Source organism: Sceloporus occidentalis, unplaced genomic scaffold (assembly GCF_023333645.1).
Source record: "Sceloporus occidentalis isolate IW3139 unplaced genomic scaffold, rSceOcc1.0.p SCAF_18, whole genome shotgun sequence".
In the NCBI taxonomy this organism is placed as follows: Eukaryota; Metazoa; Chordata; class Lepidosauria; order Squamata; family Phrynosomatidae; genus Sceloporus; species Sceloporus occidentalis.
The window spans coordinates 14,102,613-14,127,816 of record NW_028316998.1 but is presented as its reverse complement, the minus strand read 5'-3'; the positions used below and the strand labels follow the sequence as shown (position 1 = coordinate 14,127,816).

Below are 25,204 nucleotides of genomic sequence, written 5' to 3'. Positions count from 1 at the left end.
TTATTTTATTCATTACTTGGAGACAGCTGCCATAAGTGTAAGTTATTTACAATTTACAAAATAAGATTTTATAATAAAATATTTCAACATAGTGCTAATCTCATTTGTATTTTTAAGTATGTGTTTGGGTATTAAATACAAGTATGATTATGTGTGTACAGTATAGTAAGTGTATTTTTTATTTTGCATTTTGCCCTCTTTTTTAGAGACTTTCTTATAGTGCAGAAAAACCTATTGGTGATGCAGCTAAGCTTTACTGGATTTTTTACCGAACCGAACAATCAGGAACGCCTGGTATATTCATCACTATGTTGGTCTACATAATGATATTCATCATTTCATTTTCTGTACTTTACCTCTATCTTCTCAGGTAAGAGTATGTTGCGTGGAGAAGGCAGCACAGGGGTTTAGGTATATATAAGTCTTTACCTAAAAAATGGAGTGAAAAGTGCACACCACTGAAAGATCGATGTATTTATGATAATACGGATGGATAATAATATTGATAACAGCGCTCCCATAAGGTCCTCCTAACTGGCTGATTTGCTCCCACTCCTCCCCATAGTGACCGCGAGCCGCGGCCAGCGGTTCGCGGCTGCAGCCTGCACGGCTGCCGGCGCCCCCTCCAAGTAGGCGCCCTAGGCGGGCGCCTCCTTTGCCTATAGGTGGTGCAGGCCCTGTCTACAGACCCCTTGCTGCCCCAAAGCTAGTGTTTACAGATGCCACAAAAGACAGCAACATCTGTCTGTTTTGAGCACAGTCACAAGACTGATCCTGCCCCTGCACATGGACTACCACCTGACCTGGTACCCGGGCCCCTGACAAATACATGTTGTATGTACATTATTATTTCTAATTCACCTGCAAACAAAATCACCTGGAGAAAATGATGCAGCTCCAGGGTTGCAGTGGAATGTCTGCATTTGGTGCTTTTATTTGCTGCTTGAAGCTGTCAGTCACTGACAGGGAAGAGCTCCTATTACAATCAATAGGAGCAAATGCATGCATTGGTCTCAGAAACCTTGGAAACCTTGCATGAGCCAGCACTGGACAGAGGTAAGTATGCCCGAATGTGCACTACTGAAAAAAAGATGCATTTGACCAGAAACATACCTTGTCATGCATCTAAAATCAAATTAAATATCATAAGTTAATCAATGCTTTTGATACATATTGGGCATATAAAGTGTTAAAAAATAATTAATAGCTTCATTCACAAAATTACAAAATTAGAATAACCCTTGAAACAAAATCAGAAACTATTCATTTTCAACTTGTTGAATGTTATTTTAGTTTTTGTTTTTTTGAATTGACATATGCAAATGTACATGTTATTTTCAGACTTCATAAAGAAAGCTGGATATTAGATGTGTTCCAACGCATTAGCTGCAATGAAGAGCTATTTTATGTTCCATGTGATCTGGAAATTTCAAATCAAGAGTTGAGCCAGATCGTACAGAAGGCTGAACAGTGGAGAGGAATCAATGGAGAGAGAAGGAAGGTAGGGCATCCACAATTAAAGACTATATTCAGTGGTATAATCAGTATACATTTATAGTGCACAATAATAGATTTTGTTAAATTAGTAATATTCAAAATATATGTATGTACACATTATTTCTGGAAATGTAGCAGACCTGTTTTAAGCACCTAAATAGTCCACATTTAGAGATGTGACAGAGGACTTATACCAGAGTACATACTGCCCACCCCCTGTGATCCAAGGTTTAAGGGCATGTTGGCCTTACAAAATGTGAAGACCTGTGTGAGATACAGCACAAATAGAGCATGTTAAGGAAGGGCATAGGAGATTCCCAGCAGGAGTAGTGTATATATATATATATATATATATATATACTCGAGAATATTAGAATATTTAATATGTGGTCAAGATGAACCAATTACACTCAAATATCTTCCAAAAATTGAATTAAAAGCAGACATGTAACTGCAAAAACATTTATATGTTATTACATTTATATGTTACTTTTATAATTGGATATTAGGTTATTGTGTGGGGTTGGGAAGTCTGAACACCGCTCCCCTTCCATGGAGAAAGAGGAAAGTAGATTGAGCAATAAGAAGAGCAGTCAGTGCTAACTTAGGCACAGATCTCTATTTCCTGAATTTCGAGGGCCAGATTTAGCCAAGCTGAGATACAGGGATTGATCACATGATATCTTCAACAGGTGCTTAAAAAATATTGTCATACACACACAGCAATGCATCTAGACACACATCCAGTGGCCCTGTAGCTTTTTCACTTGGACCAGAGTTGCACACAATTATAAACAGTAACAATGGTCAACATTCCCTAATACAGTCATAGATATGTTACATATGGATTATACACTGTAACGATCTGAATTTATTCATGAAACACTCATTATTTATCAAAATACACTGATTTAATTAACAACATTTAAAACGTTTTACAGTTAAACTGTCAAGGAAGCTAGGTATTTCTTAAGTGTTAGAGTAGATAAGCATGGGCTGCCTTTGTATAGTGAAATACACAGAGCAAAGTAATTTTATCAGTGGTTCATCAGGAGGTACACTGACATGTGTTAAATAGTAATGGCACTTGATTGCCCTCAAGATGTTTTCACTACAGAAGTCTTCAAATGCTGCATTAGAGTTTGTTCAGTAAAATAGCTTTTCTTTTCCCATCTAGATAATTTGTATCCACAGGCAAACATTTGAAAACCTAGGGTAGTCTAGTCTGTAACAGTTCATTCTTGTAAATCTGTCATCAGTGAAATGTTACAGATTTGTCCACTAATGAAAAGCAAGGGGTTTTGCTTCTTTTGAATCTCTAATTAATTTGTTCACTGACACTTATTTTGTTAAAACAGATTTTGTCCGCGTGCTGCAGATTCCCTTTGAACATTACAAAGGTTGCTTATTTTACATCTACTATATAAAGCAGTGTGACACTTATAATAAAAATAAAACACACAATTATGAAGTATTGAAAAAAATCTAAAAATTGCAACAATGTGACTATAAACATTTCTGCAATCCTTACCAGCATATGTGAGAGCAGGAGAAAACTATCCAACATGAAGGAAAATGTCAATCATGTATTAATCAGGTCATAACTATAAACCACGGGGCCCTGGTGCAAAAAATGCCCTGTGGCCCCCAGCTTCAACAGCTAGTCTGTGCCATCATTGCCCCCACACAACTGGTCTGTGCTTTCTTTACCCCTTGCCCCCCTTCCAGCATACAGCATATGTAAACACACAAATTACACAACCTATACATCCACAATTATACATCCATGCTCACACACAGACACAAGTACACATCCATGCTCACACACAGACACAAGTACACATCCATGCTCACATGTAGACACAAGTACACGTCCATGCTCACACGTAGACACAAGTACATGTCCATGCTCTCATGCACGCACACCGTGCGGTCAGCCTCGGTTTCACCGCAAGGACACGTGACGATACATGACCCGATACGTTCCTGTCTCCCCGTGCCAGTTCAAAATCGGATCTGTGCAGTCCAGGTCAGAGGGGTGCTTCTAAACAACTTTGAACTGGTACGAGGAGACAGGAAGAAGAGGTCGCACCCCTGTAGTTATGCCAGTGGTATTTAAATGGCAAGTCCAATACAAGTATACTCATTACAAAGAGTTACATAACAAACTGAATTGACACAGGGCAAACCTCTACTCACTTTTCAACTCACCAGTGGAATAAGGGGATGAGGTCCATCCAAGCACCCCTTGGGTACTACAATGGTGGACAGTAAAAAAAACTCTCCACCTTGAATGAGAGGGTGAAAAGGGGGGGGTCAATAACTTAACCTTTCAGGACTCATCCAGCAATGGTCAGTGAAGGCATCAGTCCTCATTATTGTCCCAAAGAAACATGGCCATAAACAAATTAAAAGTTTTTGTAAAAAAAGACGGCCAAAAGAATAATGCAAACCAGATTAACCCATCTTTCCCAAATGATATCAGATTGAAAAATGACTGCTGGTTTCACATGAGTATGTATATATATATATTCCTGTGGGCCAGTGTTTGGAAACTGCATTGCATTATCCATAGATTAGAATGGACCCCACACATTGATGTCTGTGAGGTCCATTCAATTACTGCAGGTAAGTGTATGCAAGTTGATTTTTTTGCAGATGCACACGTACTTGCCATTTAGTGAATAGAGACAGAGATTTTTACACAGATTCTAAAGTGGTTATGCTGGTGGTGATCAAGACAAAATTAATTTCTAAATGCATTTCAAAATTGTTCAGAAAGGCCCTTTGTAAACTACTTTGAACTGGTACAGGGAGATAGGAATGTATTGGGGTCACATGACCCCGTGGTGAAATTGTATATGTGTGAGCAAGGATGTGTAATTGTGTGTGAGCAAGGATGTGTAATTGTGTGTGTGCATATATATGTAATTGTGTGTGTGAGCCTGAATGTGTAATTGCATGTTAGCTTGGATGTGTAACTATGTGTATGTATGAGCATGGACATGTAATTGTGTGTGTGAGCATCGACGTTGTAAGTGTTTGTAAATATGGATGTGGTAAGTGTGTGTGCCTGGAAGCATAATTGTGTATTAGCATGGATGTGTAACTATGTGAATGTGTGAATGTGTGAGCATGGACATGTAATTGTGTGTGTGAGCATGGATGTGTAACTATGTGTGAGCATGGATGTGTAATTGTGTGTATGAGCATGGATGTGTAATTGTGTGTGTGAGCATGGATGTGTAATTGTGTGCCTATGCATGGATGTGTAATTGTGTGTGGATGTGAGTATGTATTTGTAACTGTGTGTGTGTGAGCCTGGATGTGTAATTGTGTATTAGCATGGATGTGTAACTATGTGAATGTGTGAGCATGGACGTGTAATTATGTTTGTGAGCATGGATGTGTAATGGTGTGTGTGTGAGCAATGATGCGTAACTATGTGTATGTGTGAGCATGGATGTGTAATTGTGTGTGTGAGCATGGATGCGTAACTATGTGTATGTGTGAGCATGGATGTGTAATTGTGTGTGTGAGCATGGATGCGTAACTATGTGTATGTGTGAGCATGGATGTGTAATTGTGTGTATGAGCATGAATGTGTAATGGTGTGTGTTTGAGCATGGATGTGTAATGGTGTGTGCCTATGCATGGATGTGTAATTGTGTGTGGATGTGAGTATGTATTTGTAATTGTGTGTGTGAGGATGGATGTGTCATTGTATGAGCATGTATGTGTAGGTGGCTGTGTGTGAGCTTGTATGTGTAAGTGGGTTGAGATGGAGTATATGTTAGAATTAATGTGTACGTGTGTTTGAGAACGTATGAGTACGTTTGTGTAAAGTGTGTTTACATATGTGTGCCAGAGTGTATGTTGCAAGGGTGGGGGTAAGGGGCAATAATGGCACAGACCAGATGTCGAATTTGGAGGGCCCTGGGCACTTTTTGCACCAGGGCTCTGTGGTTTCTAGTTATACCCCTAGCCCAGTTTCAAAATCAATATAAATGTGGGTAATACTTGCTCTCAAACTATGTATTGCATGGTATTGTATATATGTATTACAAATTAAAAAGACGCACATTTAACATCTGGCTTTTTATACCTTCTACAGACATAATAAGTTATAAGAAGCAAACGTTATATCTTTTTCCATTTAAATTAACATTAGTGCACAACTGAGAATAATAGCAATAGTATACCACTGTATTATATTTGTTGTGGTTTGCCTGCTTCAATATAACAAACATTGAACACTGTAACTTTTTAACCAACTTTTAATCTCTTCCAAATGAAGACAATCATTATCGCTTTACAAAACGACATGTTCATATCTAACAATTCACTTCAGATTTCATGTTCTGGTTTTTCTGGTTTTGGTTGACACATGCCATTTTATTTTATTTTTATTTTAGAGTTTACAGAATTTTCCCTGTAAGTTTTTCCATATGTGCGCACAACGAGACGAATAAATGCATGACAGGAAGGCTTTTAGATTACATGGGCTGTAATACTTCCCTTACTTTTAAGTCGTGCAGCTTTGAACCCAAAATGGTTTAGATTTAGGAAGCTTGTTATCAAACATGACTGGAAAAACTTAAGACACTTTTGGCAAATCAAAATCGCATAAAATAGGTCATGCAGGTGTAAAGTTTGCAGGTGACAAAAATGTATTTCCTAGACCATCACTGTTGATTTATTGAAGGAGCAGAAATTGGCAGTCATGTTGCGGTAATACTTGCTTTTCCGGCACACAATCTATATATATATTATTACAAATGGCTTTCTGAAATGATCTCTTCACTATAACCTCATCTCTCTTTACGTGCTTACGCTATGAAAGCTCATGTCTGACTTAATACTTTCTATCTAACTTGAAAATTCACTGGTCTGCCTTTTTTTATAGAAGGTTAGTCATTCATGCTAATGCATTCTTGGAGTGTGGATGTTATGTTGAAATGTATACTATGATGTTTCTGTAACCTCGGATTTCATTTTCTGAACTTTATACCTCCAGGACTGCGAGGAAACTGCTGTAAAACATGATAGTAACAATTCACTTTGGCTATAGTACGTTCACAGTTTTATTGCTGGGACTCTGTGAGTGCAGGAAGCGGAAGTCTTTTATCCGGAGGCCAGATATTATACAGGCTTACCCAATTAAAGTATTTTCACCTTCCCCTGTCACTCAGTCATCATGCTGAAATATACCAGATCAGCAGTCACAACCAATCTTACTGAATCATGAATTACTCTTCCACATGTGATTCTAGTAATTGTGTTTGCATAATGGTGTGGAGCAGGTTTGAAATGACACTGGTAAATTCAATCCAAACACTTAAGCAGTACAAAGATATATAATGGAAGACAACTATGCATCTCCCAGTGCTTTCATACATACCATGTTTTATAGTCATGTAAACAGGAAGATCATCTAATTCAATATGTCCTGCTTAGAATTGCTATAATATAGTAATTATGTTAATGTTTAGTTTTTTTACTTGTGCTGCCTTTTCTCCCGGCATAACCCCATTATAAGCAGCATAATAAAGCTTCTGAGTTCGACATGGGATGTCACATTAATGTTGTATTTTTCTGTCCTCCAGCTAATGACAGCTGGCCTCTGGGAGGGTTCAAGGGAAGTAATGAGGCAGAGTTATTGCATGAGTTTTCTGTGGCCTCCCATTAAAATACAACTGGGACAAAATTCCCTCCGGGAGATCAGTAGACACCGTATAGTGCCAGTCACTAACTCCTGGTTCTCATTCCCCTTTATTCAATTGATCCAAAGAAGGACAGAAATGAGGGGGTTGCTGTCGTTCTTAATGGGACCACTAATTTATGTTGACACCCATGGTCATTGACTCATTCTAACAATATCACTACCTGTTCTGCAGAAAAAGCTACAAAAAGAGGAAGGCATAAATTAATCAGATGGAAAATTCACTAACACCTAGTCACTGCAAACAATAATGTCTTTGATGTTGATCTAAGCATTTTGGAACTAGCTGCTATGTGTTCTTAGGAAGCACAGTATCTTACATTAAAAGGTATTAAATAGTAGAGTCAAGCTATATTGATATCATACTATTATGCTTTACACATGTTATTCATATGTGTTTACTGCTGGCAGTAAACATATTAAACATATTTGTTTACTCCTTCTTAAAGACAAATATTGGTTTCACATAATAGGGTTTTGCTATGTTATTCCAAAAATGGTTGAGGACTGTGTTTAAAAGGTGATTCTGGTGTAAAATTTGACTAGAGGTCTTGTTATCATAGCAGCCAATTAGTAGAATCATAACATTCTGGTATATATGTAACCTCCATAGTATTTACATTTTTAAATAATAATAATAAATATATATATTTTTTTATTTTTTTTTTATTCAGATGTGCTTCAAAAGGAAAAGTGATGTTCTTACTTTTTTCTTCTAAAAGGTTTATGGGCATTTGTTTGGACTTAGAAAAGTAGGGTGCTATTCACTAAAAAGTCAAGTAGCCAATGAAGTTAAGGTTTAATCAACTGACCAGATTTGACTGAGGGTTGCATGCTAACACTCACAAAACCCTTTGCATATTAAAATACAAGTTGTTTGTGAGGGCATGTGAGTTCTTGCAGCTTTAAATTTTGTGAGTTTCAGGCGAGTTAAATAAGAATTTGCATGTAGTCACCAATTTTTCCCTGCAATACATAAATATTAAAAATAAATAATTTAAAAAAAGAAACTTTGGTCCCTAGTACCTTAGTTTAACTAAAGGGGTACCATGATAACCCCTACCTCTTTCCGACACATGCTATATTACCCAAATATACTAGGTCTGCAACTAACAATAATTTTATAATCTATTAGTTGGCCAATAATTTTTTCAATTAATCCATTAATCAGTTAAGTCAATCATGGAAACCGGATCAGACAAAAGGGTGGGAGGGAGTTTATTTAACCTGCAGACAGAAGAGTGGGAGGGGGTTATTGAAGGAACTGGGGAAGTTAATGATAGGATGAGAGACAGAGAGAGACTGGGGATCAGATCAGACCGAAGGTGGGAGGGAGTTTTTAATTTGCAGACAGGAGGGTGGGAGGGAGTTAATGATGGGAACTGGGGACCAGATCAGGCACAGGGGTGGGAATGAGGCTCGGGGAGTTTATTTTATTTGCAGACTGGAGGATGGGAGGGGTTAATGAGGGGAACAGGGGCGTTAATGATGGGACAAGAGAGAGACATTTTAAAATAGTGCATGCTGTACGACAAACTAATCGAACAACCAACTAATCGACAGCGATTAATCAAGAACGATTTTCATTATTATTATCGATTTAGTTGATTAGTTGTTTCGGCCCTAAAATATACCCCCTATTACTCGCCTTTTAGGGATGGGAGTTAAATTTGAAAAAATACTCTATGGGAGGCATGGGAGGGAAGTGTTCCTTAACTTTAGTATTATAATAAGAATGTATGATATAGCAAGGTGTTCACTGCTGGCAATCATAATGTTGAGTTGAAAATTACGTTTGTTTTGGTTTTCTTTAAGGTTTTATAAGAATTTCACAATATGAGAAGCATCCTTTGGACTTAATTTAGGTTCTGTGTACAGTCTTTCTTAAAATATTTATTATTATTATTAATAATAATCTTTAATTTTCTGCATGTAATAACACAAATATACAATAATAACACCAATAAAAGTAATCTGTTATTCAAAGATTGTCTAGCGGTGTTTGAGATGGTAGGCTTTATAACCATAACCAGGAGCAGATCAATGTTATCGTGGAGTTAGGTTGGGCCCTTCTAATATAAATACATATACACAAAGAGACACTGCACCTCCTAAAGTAGGACACTTTGGAAGTATGTACTTTGCCCCATTGTTAATCCAACTGTTATTATAACTGCCCATACATTGTTCAACTGGACTGAAAGAAAATGTGTAGCTCAAGGTGAACACATTTTTACTTTTGTTTCTATCTATAGAACAAGATACATAGGCTACAATGCTGTACAGTTGTTTGGCATCCCTACATTGTAATGTAATAACCATTTCTACAATAGTGCAAATTTATTTATTGGCATACGATGCAACATGATAATAGTAGATATGGTAAATGTAAAATCCCAGTAGTTTTAATGTTTTAGAAATGTGTTATTTGATCTGTACTCTGTATAGTCTCTTTAAATAGTGCTTAAGAAGACACTTAGTCTGAATAGCTTGCAATCCATTATATTTCAGTTAGCCAATAAAAAAACATCTTTACTTTTGTTTTTTTTACTGCTAACATGGTACAACTATATACCACTATCAACACTGAAAATACCACAATATACTGCTAACTACTGAAGCTGAACCCCCTCCCTGAAATATAATATACCTAAAGAAGAGACCTGGAGAGTCTTAAAAACTTGCAATCTATTATACTTCACTTAGCCAATAAAGTTATCATACTTACTAAATTAACTATATATATATATTGTAATGTCCTGTAATTATGTATAGAAATCTAAAAGATAAAACTAGTTCAAGAATAACCCTTCATTAGATGAAATATTACCTACACAAATGATTAATCTAAACACAGTGTGTAACTGCTTAACCTACTGAAGAGACCCCAATATATCATTTCCAAACTTTTAACATTTTCCCAATCACCTTTGCAGCATGTAAGTCATTATTATTACAAGAGTTGTGCTGTTATTTTTAATACTTAGCAAACGTGGTTTGTAGCAGCCGGCAATAATGAGGCAAATTGTATCATTTTAACTTCAGTGACATTTCCTGCATTTTAATACATGACCCCTTTGACTCTAGATATGGTAGTGAGCCTCTGGGATAGATCTGTTATGCGATTCTTTTTTTAATGTATTTATTTATTACAGTGCAGTAGAAAGGTGAGTAAGGAACTTAAGTCAATATGTTTGAAATACTGTCTTTATTCATTTTTTATTGCTGTAATAAATGAAAAGGACACCCTAGCCATCATTTTCCTGACACTTACTGGCTTCTTCAAGCAGCCAATCAGTGGTGTGAAACCTTGGTTTTTAGAAGAGGTGTTACACTGTAGCTATGGAGCTGTAGGTTCTCATAAAGGTAAGCAAAATAATTTTTTCCTACAGTTTTAGTGAATGCATATAAAAAAACTTAATATGCATTCTTTGTCCATAAGGGTGCCTGGGACACTGGAATGTCCATTTAAAGACTGCATTTAATCATGAAGATGTATGTGTGTATAACTAGTATATATAAATATCCTTTTTGATGGAAAACCATATTTAATTAGAGCTGATAACACCAATGTGGACAATATGCTTGATGACCTATACAGAAATATCTACAAAGTAGTTATTGCTGTGTAGTGTTAGCTTTAGAAGCCATACCTGAAAGCACCAAAGGGGTTAATACACCATATGTTCAATGCCTTCATACCATAAGGGATTAGAAAAATTCAGCATATTGCTTCAAAAGCTGACTATTGAGTGAAGTTACCATTCATTGCCTTAACTTTATGTTCTCCGATTATAAAAAGCACGGGGGAAACAAAATGACTTGTTGAGATTCTGTGTTTTGATGTGGATCGGTAATTGGTGGATTAGTTGCAAACAGCACTACTGATAAAGTCAGCAGTCTATCTTGATGGTTAGGCCTTTCTATTAAAATGACACGTAACCTATTTTGCCCCCCGCCCATGGAAATTCAAATGCATCTGTCGACTTGATAAAGCACTTGCCTGGAGGGAAGTATTGTTTACATTTTCACTCCCTTCAACAAGAAAGTGTGATTCTAATTATTTTCCCCCTGCTGAAAATTAATCCTGACCGTCATGTTAAGAATATTACTTTTTTATATCTATCAGAAGATGAAATTACGTTTTACATGAATATGAGGGTTTTTTTAAATTTTTCATATGTTTTTGTCCATTATGGCACACACTATAAAATTTAAGGTGTGCAATTATTTTTCAGGCATGACTCCCTTTATGCTTAACTGCCTTCCATCTCTCATCCTCAATTAAAGTTTCAAAAATATTTAAGATGCTTCCTTTATGGGTATATTGGGCTATCTATAGGCCTCAAAGGGTTTTGAGGGTGCCAGGTAGTTTTCCCCCTATGTAAAAGATTGGCCTTTGACTAAATTAGATATAATCTAATAGATATAATCTAATAGATCGGTAAATCTATCGGTAAATCTACTCAAGTGCAATAAGACTGATTTCATTCTACTTAGAACAACCGCTCTATTATTTCCTATAGTTTATTAAGAGAAATACATCATTCATATTATGCATAGCATAATGTGAAAAGGGAGATAATTTTCAACATCAAAATTCACTAACTCCATTGCAGCATATTGCTGTTCCGGACTAAATATGTAAGCTATGATTAGCCCCTAAAATGCGTATGCGTATTCAAAATGATCCTATGGTTAAAACGGCCTCATCGCCATTTCCATTCTTACCGGGCAGTGTGCGGAGACACATACTGGGATGGGACATGAGTCAAACTGATTCTGTAGCAGGTATCTTCTTGTTGGCTTACATTCATTCCAATACTACCACCTTTAATTTATCTAGAAAGAAAAAAAAATCTAAATGATACATCCGTAAACCCTACTTGTCACACACAGTGATAGCTTGCCATGTCTACCACACTAACACAGTAAAAGAAGAAATTAAATAAAAAATAATATCCCTAGTTTTTACGGAAAGGTGGTAGATTTCTGGTTATATAATATATACATTTAAGGTATGCATATAAATTAATTAAGACAAATGCTGTGTAAGATGATACGATAATAATATGAACCAAGAACACACAAACTTTTTTTTTTTGCATTTAAGAGCACTTGGAAGCATGATTTAGTGTGATAGAATAAAATGTGATATTACATTTAAAAAGGGCATTGATGTTTGATATTCAGTTTTCTTTCAACGTGTAGGAATAAGAAGATTATGTACACTAGTATTGCATTTGAATATTAATTTGTGAAATTGTATTTTTGCAAAAAGTCAGCACTGTTACTGGCCTTATGATCACAGTTAATCTGCTGCATGGTAAACATTCTAAAAGTGTTGTACAGTTTTATTACATGATTATAAAAAGTGATGGTAAAAGGGATTAGTTTAATCTATATTCCTGGAAACCCTTTTGATCTTTAGCACACATTAACTGAGGAGGACACATCTAATATATTAGTTCTGTCATTTGCATTCTGTAAAGGAAATTAAAAGTGACAAAACTGAAATCAGTTAATATCCACAGGTAACATAACAGTTATTAACATATATTTAGGGACATAGAATCTCATAACAGTTAACTCGGCCTACCATTTTTCCTGGTGTAAAGACTCAGACCTTAATTAGTCCTTGGTCTCGTCTTAAATTCAGGATAGCTTTATGCCTACCCCATGAATATTTAAATTCCCTCACTGTATTAGTCTCTACCACTTCTGCTAGTAGGCATTTATCTAGTACCCTCTCAGTAAAGTAAAACGTTCTTACATAACCACTACGCCTCTGACCCTCCACTTTTAGATTATGACCTCTTGTTCTAAACATCCTTCTTGTACTTTGTTGCCTTTAAGTATTTAAATGTTTCTATCACATCTCCTCTCTCTCTCTCTCCTTTCCAAACTACTCTCTTTTTTGTAATACCCCAGAATACACAATACAACAATATAACTTTTCTTGACTGCAACTCCCATGATGTTGAAACAGCAATAAAAGCTGTAGCTGTAGATTGGTATGGGGGCTATAATAAGTCTTCGGTAGCAACACAAATTTTTGTTGACCACATCTACAATAATATTTAGCAGCAATATTGCTGCCGGAACTTCATAGGGATTGTAGTTATAGACTGGGATTGTGGTGGCCGACATTTACCACCCCAGCTATTGCAAACTAATGTACTAATTGTCGCGATCGCGGTCCCGGGTCCGGTCCCGGTTCCGGGTCCAGTCGCGGTCCCGGGGTCTCGTGTGCAGCGATCCGCTCGCGGGTCACGGAGACCCGAGCTGGAGAGCTCGGGCTCCGTCCCCGGCGGGCGGACGTCCGCACGTAAGTGCAGTGGGGCCCGGAGTTCCCGATCTCCCTGCACTGGCGATCCGCAACCCGATCGCCGGTGCAGGAAGCAGGAAGGCAGGTCTGGGCATTCGGCAGCGATCAGAAAAACCGCTCGCTGCCTTAGGAATCCCCAGAGAGGTTTACTTACCGGTTCGCCGGTCTCCACTGGGGGCGCAGCCAATTCTCACGGCTGGAGCCGTGAGTCAGAGGGAAGTCTTAGGGCACGCCCCTGACGCTCTGTTGGGGGCGTGTCTTTAAGTGGCGCCAGATTCAAAAACCCTGCAGATCTGTCCACAGGCACCCTGTTGTGGTCTTATCTCTGAATTGAAGTTTGAGTTTGCTTTGTTACTATTTGGTTGACCATTGGATTTCCTGACTACCCTCTTGCTTGCTGATTTTGTACCTCTGCCTGAGACTATCGTTACCGACCCCTGGCTTGTCTAACTACCTGCTTTGTGTACCTGACCCCTGGCTTGGCTGACTATCTGCATCGTGTATCCGACCCCTGGCTTGGCTGACTATCCGCATCGTGTATCCGACCCCTGGCTTGGCTGACTATCCGCATCGTGTATCCGACCCCTGGCTCGTCTGACTACCCGTTTAGTGTTCCTGACCCCTGGCTCGTCTGACTTCCAGCATTGTGTATCTGATCCCGGGCTGTTCATATATCTACTGCTTCTGCACCTCGCTGCTTCAGCTCAGTATCTACCATTTTCAGCTATCACGGCGGCTTCCTCACTGTTGGGATCATCCTGATTCACTCGCCGGATCTTCAATCGCACCGTACCCATGTTCGGGTTGTTCTACAGTGCCTTCGTCATAACAGACTGTATGCTAAACTCGAAAAATGTTTGTTTGAAGCTGCCAGTGTTCCGTTTCTGGGATTCATAATTTCTGCGGCAGGATTTGAGATGGATCCCAACAAGTTGTCTGCCATCTCCGATTGGCCTCAACCTCAAGCTTTACGTCCCCTGCAAAGATTTTTAGGGTTTTCTAACTATTATAGGAAGTTCATTAAAGATTTCTCTAAAATTGTACACCCCCTGACCGCCATGACGAAGAAGGGAGCCGACTGTAAAAACTGGTCTGCTGGATCCATTAGTGCTTTTACTCTCCTTAAAAAAGCTTTCGCATCTGCTCCAGTGTTACGACATGCTGATGTCACTAAGCCTTTTGTCGTTGAAGTGGATGCCTCTGAGATTGGGGTGGGGGCTGTGCTTTCTCAAAGGAAAGACTTTAATGCGAAACTTCATCCGTGTGCTTATTTTTCGAAGAAATTTTCTCCTGCGGAGATGAATTATGATGTGGGCAACCGTGAGCTTCTGGGTATCGTTTTAGCACTCCAAGAATGGAGGCATCTTTTAGAAGGGGCAAGGAATACCGTCACTATTTTGACTGATCATAAAAATCTAGAATACCTCAGTCACGCCAAAAGACTCAATCCCAGACAAGCTAGATGGTCCTTGTTCCTCTCTAGATTCAATTTTCTCATCTCCTACCATCCCGGGTCTAAGAATATTAAGGCCGATGCCTTGTCTAGACAGTTCGCATCCGATACTGACAATACGTCTGAACCTGAACCTATTATCTCCCCATCTCAGATTATTGCATCAGTTTCTACTCATGTGTATTCGCCGATGTATGCACGTATTCTTAAAGCGCAAACCAAGGTACCTGTCCATAGTAAATGGCCTATAGGTTCTCTGTTTGTTCCGGCTTCAGAACGACTTAAGGTTTTATCCTGGGCACATTCGGCTCTCCCGGCAGGTCACCCTAGTGCTCGGCGTACGCTGGAATTTATAGGAAGACAGTTTTGGTGGCCTGAGATAATGTCGGATTGTGTCGATTATGTTGCTTCTTGTCACCCATGTGCCACAGCTAAAGCATCTCATTCTAAGCCTTCCGGGTTGCTTCTACCTTTATCTGTTCCCTCTCGTCCTTGGACCCATTTAGCCATGGATTTTATCGTTGACCTCCCTCCCTATGAAGGGAATACGGTTATATGGGTTGTAGTTGATCGTTTTTCTAAAATGGCGCACTTTGTTCCACTCCCTAAATTACCTTCGGCTCCCGATTTGGTTCCTATTTTTGTTGATAACGTGGTTCGTCTACATGGTATTCCTATGCAAATAGTTTCTGATAGGGGGGTGCAATTTACGGCGTTGTTCTGGAAAACCTTTTGTTCCTCATTAGGGATATCCCTAGCCTATTCCTCAGCATATCACCCCCAGACCAATGGCATTTCTGAAAGAACGAACCAGACTCTAGAACAATTTTTACGTTTATTTATAAATGAATATCAAGACAATTGGACCCAACTTTTGCCCTGGGCCGAATTCACTAGAAATAATACCATTCATGAATCATCATTACTTACTCCGTTTTTTTGTAATTATGGTTACAATCCCTCCTCTTTGCCCGATTCATTTAAGGATTCCCAGGTCCCAGCGGTAGATTCTTATATCAAACCATTACCTTCCGTATGGAACAAAGTCCGTCACGCCTTATCCACAGCGGCCCTCAAATATAAACGGCATTCTGATCGTCGTCGTCGGTTGGGTCCGTCTTATATGCCTAACGATCGTGTGTGGTTATCCACGAGAAATATTAAACTTAAATTTCCCTCCATGAAACTTGCCCCGCGTTACATTGGTCCTTTTCGAATTCTGCGCAAAATTAACCCAGTAGCTTATGAACTTAATCTTCCTTCCTCCCTTAGAATGCCTCGCGTTTTTCATGTGTCTCTACTTAAGCCTCTCACCTGCAACCGTTTTACCAAAGTTATTCCTCGCCCTAGCTCGGTTATAATTGATTCTCATGTTGAGTACGAGGTCCAATCCATCCTGGATTCCAAGAAAGTCAGAAATTCTGTGTTTTATTTGGTTCACTGGAAGGGGTATGGTCCGGAAGAGAGGTCCTGGGTTAAATCTAAAGATGTATATGCCCCTGCGTTACTCCGGTCATTTCACCTCAAAAATCCCACCAAGCCTGGGACGTTGCGGCCATCGGCCGGCCTTCGAGGAGGGGGTAATGTCGCGATCGCGGTCCCGGGTCCGGTCACAGTTCCGGGTCCGGTCGCGGTCCCGGGGTCTCATGTGCAGCGATCCGCTCGCGGGTCACGGAGACCCGAGCTGGAGAGCTCGGGCTCCGTCCCCGGCAGGCGGACGTCCGCACGTAAGTGCAGTGGGGCCCGGAGTTCCCGATCTCCCTGCACTGGCGATCCGCAACCCGATCGCCGGTGCAGGAAGCAGGAAGGCAGGTCTGGGGATTCGGCAGCGATCAGAATGAAAACCGCTCGCTGCCTTAGGAATCCCCAGAGAGGTTTACTTACCGGTTCGCCGGTCTCCACTGGGGGTGCAGCCAATTCTCACGGCTGGAGCCGTGAGTCAGAGGGACGTCTTAGGGCACGCCCCTGATGCTCTGTTGGGGGCGTGGCTTTAAGTGGCGCCAGATTCAAAAACCCTGCAGATCTGTCCACAGGCACCCTGTTGTGGTCTTATCTCTGAATTGAAGTTTGAGTTTGCTTTGTTACTATTTGGTTGACCATTGGATTTCCTGACTACCCTCTTGCTTGCTGATTTTGTACCTCTGCCTGAGACTATCGTTACCGACCCCTAGCTTGTCTAACTACCTGCTTCGTGTACCTGACCCCTGACTTGGCTGACTATCCGCATCGTGTATCCAACCCCTGGCTTGGCTGACTATCCGCATCGTGTATCCGACCCCTGGCTTGGCTGACTATCCGCATCGTGTATCCGACCCCTGGCTCATCTGACTACCCGTTTAGTGTTCCTGACCCCTGGCTCATCTGACTTCCAGCATTGTGTATCTGATCCCGGGCTGTTCATATATCTACTGCTTCTGCACCTCGCTGCTTCAGCTCAGTATCTACCATTTTCAGCTATCACGGCGGCTTCCTCACTGTTGGGATCATCCTGAGTTCCTGGTGATTCCTTATTCTGAAGATCTCCTGCGGTGAGTGCTTTTGGTGCTAGCATACGTTACACTAATACTATAGTCATATAATGTTTTCTCTTAGTGGGTAACTAATATTTGCCTCCCACCAGGAAACCCCATTTCCTGAACCAACAAAGGTAGGCAAAGGGGAGGAGGTAAGGAGGTATTGAGGTGGGAGAGAGGAGAGGTGGGGAGAATATTTTGCCCACCCCTTCAAAAACAATCCCGCGGACACCCATGACTAAGGGAGTAGCTCTACTAGTGTTAAAATCATATTGGAATCCCACCTTTGTTCTTGCATTTATTTTTACAGAGATGGTGTAATCAGCCTGATTTAGTATAGATTATCATATATATATATATATATATATTCATAAAACACTAAATGTACTGTATGATAATCTATACTAAATCAGGCTGATTACACCATCTCTGTAAAAATAAATGCAAGAACAAAGGTGGGATTGCAATATGATTTTAACACTAGTAGAGCTACTCCCTTAGTCATGGGTGTCCGCGGGATTGTTTTTGAAGGGGTGGGCAAAATATTCTCCCCACCTCTCCTCTCTCCCACCTCAATACCTCCTTACCTCCTCCCCTTTGCCTACCTTTGTTGGCTCAGGAAATAGGGTTTCCTGGTGGGAGGCAAATATTAGTTACCCACTAAGAGAAAACATTATATATATATCTTAAAGAGAGAGAGAGAGAGCGCTCCTTAAAAAGCTTGCAGCATAATTCTTCCATTAGTTTGGAAACGAGGCAAGCTGTGTCAGAGCTATTCAGGGTCAGGCATATTTTAAAGAACTTAAGAACTTCATGTCAGGGCATGTATATGCACTAAGTCTCTTATAGTCCTGACAAAACATGGTTAATGATATAAAACAATATATTGTATGTAATTTTAAAAGGGCGACGGCATAAAAACCTTTGCGATTCTCAATGGACTTACAGGCTGCCACGTATAATATATATGGTATTTATTTTTAAGTTACATGTGTATTATATATTGTTTCCTTTATCACAGGTATCTGGATTCAGGGCTTCATAATGGAGTTGTATTAATTATTTTAGTTGTTACAAAATTATGTGCGTCTTTAAACTTACTTGCTGGTGAAGTCTGTTGTATGTCACTTAGGGTGGCTTGTAATGATTTTCATTCTACTGTTCAATGAAGCATGACTTTTGGTACGGTTTAAAAACATGAAATGTGGCTTCTATTTTATGTATAGTGTCAGATATGATAGAATGTTTCAATTATAGGAAGACACTCAACAAAGTGTATTTCAGCGAGAGAAAAAGTGCCAAAAGGATAGGTTAAGTTCAGAGGCTGGGGCTTGCAGACTTAGGGGGAAATTCAAGGACATAATATTTTATAAGAAAATAAGTAGATTCCTGGACTATAGTAAATTAAAGTAGCATTACTTGTTTTATATATATATATATATATATATATATATATATATATATAATCACAATAATAAAAAATAGAATTTATATGATTAGTCTTTGGATCACAGTACACCATGAGTCCTTAGTAAAGAAGAGCTTTCTGTGGAATCCCCTTGGAATCACCTTGTCACAGAACTTTCATTCCCTAATAAAGCCCAAGACCATCAAAAGCAAGAATGGCAGAGGTGTAGAGCAGATGATCCCCTGGCATTCACGACCCAGTCATAGCTGTACCCCCTGTAAGGAGTTCAGCAAAATGAAAAGCTTACATGAAAAAATGCAAACTGTGTGTACGACCGCAAACATGCTCATATGTGACTTTTAAGTATAGCTGTGTGTATATTAATGGTCAGTGAGGCAAATAACATGAATAACCGCAGTATATGTTAATATTATTATATTCATGGTTTTATACATCTAGGTAACAGTTTATGACTACAATAGGAAAAGGGAAGCATCTAGAAAAACATCAGGCTCTTACAACCAGCAACCAGGCCATCTCCATTCTATGACTTTTGAAGATGACACAAGGGACATTACTACACATGTGCTGATCTATACCATTCATCTGAGTGGTTTCCAAGAGTTGTACAGACAGTTTCTCAGACTACCAGATGGTGCCATTGTTGAGGTATGTAAAAGGGACATCGTGCAAAGGAAATAGGTATCTGAACCTTAAATGTTCATAGCATTTTATGTCTGTCCATTTTAACATGACACATATATGTACCTTATCTGTTTATACATGTGTATGCTGTTTATGTAAACAAAAAACTTTCCTTTTACAATGGTATTCAAGAATAAAGCTTTCATTAACTAGGGGTTTTGACCTGCAACCTTGAGCAGAGGTGCACCTGCCTATTTGGGCAACTGGGTGGTTGCTTAAAATGTCAAAATGGAACATACCCGAGGGTAGGCAAGAACAAGTAGAGAGCCTTTCCAAGAAATGGTCACTACCCTTACGATAGTTACTGCTTGTGCTTCAACCAAGTAAGACTTCTGTTCCCTGGTCCTGCCTTTACCTGTCTCCTGCTGATAGCTCACTTAGTTTCACCTTGTGAGCTCCTTACCCCTTATACTAGTTTGTGGAACTCCTGGGGCTGACTACAGATTTGTTTAACTGTAAGTTTGTTATGCTGGTCATTAAGGCTTTGCCTGCCTACTGCTGAGCAGTGGGTCTGAAAACTCTTCATACAATGAACTTGTCAAATGTTAGATAATCATCATTCATCATTCAACACAATGAGTATATGTGTTTATTCTGACAGCCTGTCCATTATTTGTCCATCCTATTTTTGGCGTAAAGAGTATAGAATGAATAAAGAGTGCACATGACTTAGACTAAGAGGGGACCTGAGGCTCTGAGAGGAGACCACTGTGGGTGCAATCAAGGTGCTGGGTCAATCGTGTGTAATCTGGGTGCTTGGTCAAATCCTGTGGGTGCATTTTGGGTTATAGAGCAAGTCCTGTGAGTGCAATCTAGGTTCTGGGGCAAGTTTTGTGGGTGAAATCTAGATGCTGGGGCAAGTTTGCATGTGATTTTTCAGTTGATACACCTGCAATGCTAATTTTCCATGGGTTATTCAATTTATGTGGACCAGCAAATACATTGTGCGTTTTAGTAACAGGAAACAAGAATTTCATCACATACCTTGGGGGTATTTGTTTTTGTCCTTCTCTTGCTTATAACCCATATGGTTCTAATCATTTAATTAACCCTGGGCTTCACCAAGCCATTTTCAAAATAGTCAATTTTTGTTATTGCATACTTTTTACCTTGTACTATGACCTGATTTATCCTTGTTACTGTCCAGTACTCTTTTTCTATTAGCACCTGGGTTTATCATTTTCTCTATTCATTGTTTGTCCTGATTTCTCCTGTGTTTTTTTCATCATCTATTTTTGACTCTCATCTCACTTCTGTTGTGAGTCCCAGAGTCTCAGTTTAATCATTAAAGTCAAAAAGTCATACAAACCTAGGAGTTCAACCCCTAGGGTGACTGAATGCTAGTGAACAAATCATATGGTAGGAGGTCCTTGTAACACAGTTTTTTTGTTGTTGGTATGAATAGACGTAAGCATAGAACAGCACACTCACATACTTTGCTTTGACAGTAAGCTTTCCAAGATCACATAAAAATGCTTATTGGATAATGGGTGCAGGATTAAGCAATTATGTAAAATTTGGCATTTAATTTAATATTTGTCCTAGTTCTCCCCAAGAAGGTATTCTGGATGGGAAATAATTCAGTTGTGACTGTTAAAAGAATGTGCCATTCTTAATCCATTTGTGTAGTGTCTGTTTTCATCCTTCCAAATCATTAGAGAAGCACAGAGAAAATGTATGAAACACTGAAGACTTCTTGCGACTGAAATTTTATTTCAGGCAGCTTTGGAGAAACATTGTAGTAAAGATTACATTTATAAAAGCTGATTAAAGGGCATCTAACAAAATGTAGCATGTCAACTGTTGTGTTTCCCTTGCTAATGTGTGTTGGGTTTTAAAGTGTTGCTATCCACATTAATAGATAGTTGCATTTGCTATGATAACAGGTGACACAATAGGTCACATAATTAGAATTTAAATTCTAGCCCCAGGTCACTGATTTTTAACTGTCCAGCCCATCTATCCTTCCTTAATAAAAACAAATTAGTTTCTCTGTATTCTTTAAGGTTGTGCTTCGGGTTGTTTTCTCTCGTAATGGAATTGGCTGTGAATTCGGCTTTTCTAAATAGTGAATTTAATGCCTTTGAATGTTCCTAAACTAATGTTAGGAAAAAAGTGAAATCTTCGTCTTCTTCAACAAAGGTTACATCATTCTCCGTGACATCTGACGTTTCAATAAAGCAAGTCTTTCAGGCTTGTAAAGGCCATAATATTATAATTTTTCACTTATACTGTACAAGTACATTATTTCAAATCTTGAACCATTTTCTTCTATTTTCTTGTTCTCTCAATATATGTAATATTGTTGGGTATAGTATGGTTAAAATATTTTAATACATTTTATTTAATGTATTCATATTTTCTTGGTACAGTGGAGTCAATATATTATAAAATGTATATTACATCAAATGTTATAGTTAACAATCTAATGTAAGAACAGTAAAAAATAAACAGCAAATGATTTATGATTTCCAATAATATTCAATAAGTCAATCAATAGCCAATCTCTTTATCGTCTATGTTTAAATTGAAGTTTTATTTTCTACAAGAAATGCAAAGGAAAAAAAGTAAATATATATGTGTGTGTGTTATGTATTTTCCTACAGATAAGAGAGAGGCAAACAGCTTACTTTAGAGGTACACATTTGTTTGGGGGAAAATGAACATGTAATAATATTCAGAGTGACAGTTTAAAGTAATATATACAGTATTATGCTGCATTATACAATTATACGGCAGTATGTGCTAAAATGGTAGGGAAAGTTGACACTAATGACAGTTTACAGTTTAGGGGACCCAACCTGTTTTTTTTTTAGAATAGAATCTCTACATATTTAACATAAATTGAGGGTAAATATTCTGAAATCATGTTAGAGATGTGTACAGTATAGCTAAAAGGCATTTATATTCCCCAGTAGAATACTTAACACTGATTTTATTGCTATTTGATGTCATTTTCAAAGGAATATAAAGTGCTGGTAGTAAACAAATTAGGCTGTTATGTTTGGCTGAAAATCTTTCCCTCATATGCTGTTATATAGTTGAATATTGAATCTTTAAGATGCCATGTATTTTGTGATAATATACTCATCAGCAATGGAGGATATTTAATGTAAGATATTGAGATATGGAGATATTGTCAAGCAAAATTATATTTACTGTTAGTGTTCATATAAGCATAGATTAAGACGTGTGGGGATTAATATTTTAATATACTTTTATGTAATACTTCCATTAGGGACTTTTGATCCTTTATGAGTTTAAATGCCTTAATTAGTTCTTTATGAGCTTACATTGAATTTCTCTTTTAAAAACCCCAAAAGTGCTAGGGTTAATGGCAAGCACAGCAATTGTGTCTAAACAAGGCACATTTTGTGAAGTACTGATAGAGGTTCATTATATAGCGTGGGTATGGTCAGTGGAGGGCTAGGATCTTCTGTCTCAAGGAGGAGACATTGTCAAGTGGCCCCATCGGCCCTTGCCCCCACAACCCAGAAAATAACAATTGCACTGACAGATATTCACACACACTCTCAGACTTACACACCCACACTACAACAAATATATAGTCATGCTAACACATACACACACGCTAACACGTGCACACATACTTACTCCCTCTATTGCTGACACACACTTACACTGATTCTAATATACATTCCCTCCAATAAACTTTTACACACTCTTGCTAACACACACTCCCTCTCTTTTTTGTCTATCATGTTTTAACTGGTCTAATTAAATTTTGAATTTGTATTTGTGGAGCTGGATCTTCTATCTATACTGTAATTTCCAACATATGTTGAGAACCAGTATGAAATTATTAAGACGCATTGTAAAAAATGGCATGATAATTAAATGATAATTAAGTAGTAGAATAAAAAAAGGAAAATGGATTTAAAAAAGGAAACTGTTCTGTTTTAAATTTGTTATAACCTTGGACACAATTATATTACAACATATGTTGTAATACCACTTAATCTAGCTTGTGTGCACATCTGCCTATAGTATATTTATTTATCACTTTTAAAGGATTATTTTTTATTTCATTCATTTTCAAAAAGCTGATGCTAAAGATACCGTAAAAATATCACGTGTAATATTCTCTCTTTTAATTTGTTATAAAAAGTAGAGAACATGCATGTTATGCACAAGTAACTAATAACATGACCGCTATGTAAAGTTTTCTTGAAAGTTTAGTTGTAAATTATAAATAACTGGTTATGTTTTATGGAAAGTTACATTAATTCATTAGAAGCCATTAAGTATCTGCATTTTAATCTGATTTTTTTTTAGATATTTGGTGATTGTAGTGGTATAAATCAGTTGCCTAATGAAGTATCGAGCACAGTTAAGGAACATCACAATCAACTTGAATCTCTGGATGGAAATTCCACCACAGCAGATCTAAGAGAAAGAAAGACAAGTACCACTAGCTGCTGAGGTAAGATTGTTTTGTTTAATTTTTAAACTGCTGTATAAAAACATTATTTTTAAGCTAAAAGGTTTTTGCATTGTTATTGATGCAGCCTGTATTTCACATAGGGCAAACAGGGGATCTTACATGGGCCCTGGCCTACTATAGGGGCTCATAAACAGTTGTCCCTTGACTCCCTTCAGCAACCATGTTGTATTTTTTTCTCCTGGCATATAAATTGTGAGCAACATCCAGGTATGGTCAACCAGCTAATGTTGTGTGCGTGCTCAACAGCAGTCACTGTATGAAGGGGGGAGGAAGGGAGGGATAAATGTGGGTCATGATGTCTACGTGCCCCAGTGCGGGCTCATAGACCCCATGAGCATGCATTTAATTACTGACAGTCTGATGAGAAAAATGTATATGTTGCTAAAGCATTAAATATTAAAATAATACCATATTTACAGATTTACATGGACTCCATTGAAATCTGCTGAAAAAGTATAAGCAGGAAGCATACTTAAATACACGCTCTGCACATGCTAAGCAGCACTACCACAAATCAGTGGGAGCTGAGTGGCTATTAAAGTCAATGGAGATAGGGGCAGCAAATTGCATGTATGTAAACTATCAATATTCAGCTAGCCTTCATGTAAGTCACTTATCCCATTGATTTAAATGTGAGCTTATTGAATTTCACATTGACTTCAAAAAAGTACTATTAAGAATATGATAAAAGCATTCCTAAGTATGCTTATGCTTTTAGTATAGGCAATAAGGGCTGGAGGAAAGTCTTTGCATGCAGTGAAAACCAGTTTAAATAAAACTAGGGTTAGAGTAATTTTTTAAGATCATAATTAAGACTCTTTTGTAGTGAGAAAGGAGCAACCTTTTCTCATGTGAGGATGTCTAGCAAACAAATGGTGTTCCTGACCAATTGAGCAGTGACTCTCTACATTACGGAAAAATGGCCAGCCAGATGAGCTGACTTATTTTTATCTACCATCAAATGTTATGTGTATTTGTATAATCGTGCAATGGAGATTAGGAAACAGAGATGATATAAGTAGGAACATATTTGGATTATGTTGCTGGCCAGTAAGACTGCACCTGAATAAACAAACAAACAAATAAGAAAAAAATGCATAGTTGGTTGCACAT

The 25,204-nt window shown here is 38.3% G+C and overlaps 1 protein-coding gene across 1 annotated transcript in view; it reads left to right on the top strand.

The window, feature by feature from the left end:
• Positions 1–24,069, top strand: part of LOC149302684 (uncharacterized) — a 58,051-nt gene extending 33,982 nt beyond the window's left edge. The window contains exons 6-9 of the mRNA XM_089482309.1: positions 207–370; positions 1,342–1,501; positions 19,381–19,590; positions 23,923–24,069. Coding sequence (XP_089338435.1) covers positions 207–370; positions 1,342–1,501; positions 19,381–19,590; positions 23,923–24,069 — 681 coding nt within the window. The remainder of the gene's footprint in view (positions 1–206; positions 371–1,341; positions 1,502–19,380; positions 19,591–23,922) is intronic.
• Positions 24,070–25,204: the final 1,135 nt, after the last annotated feature.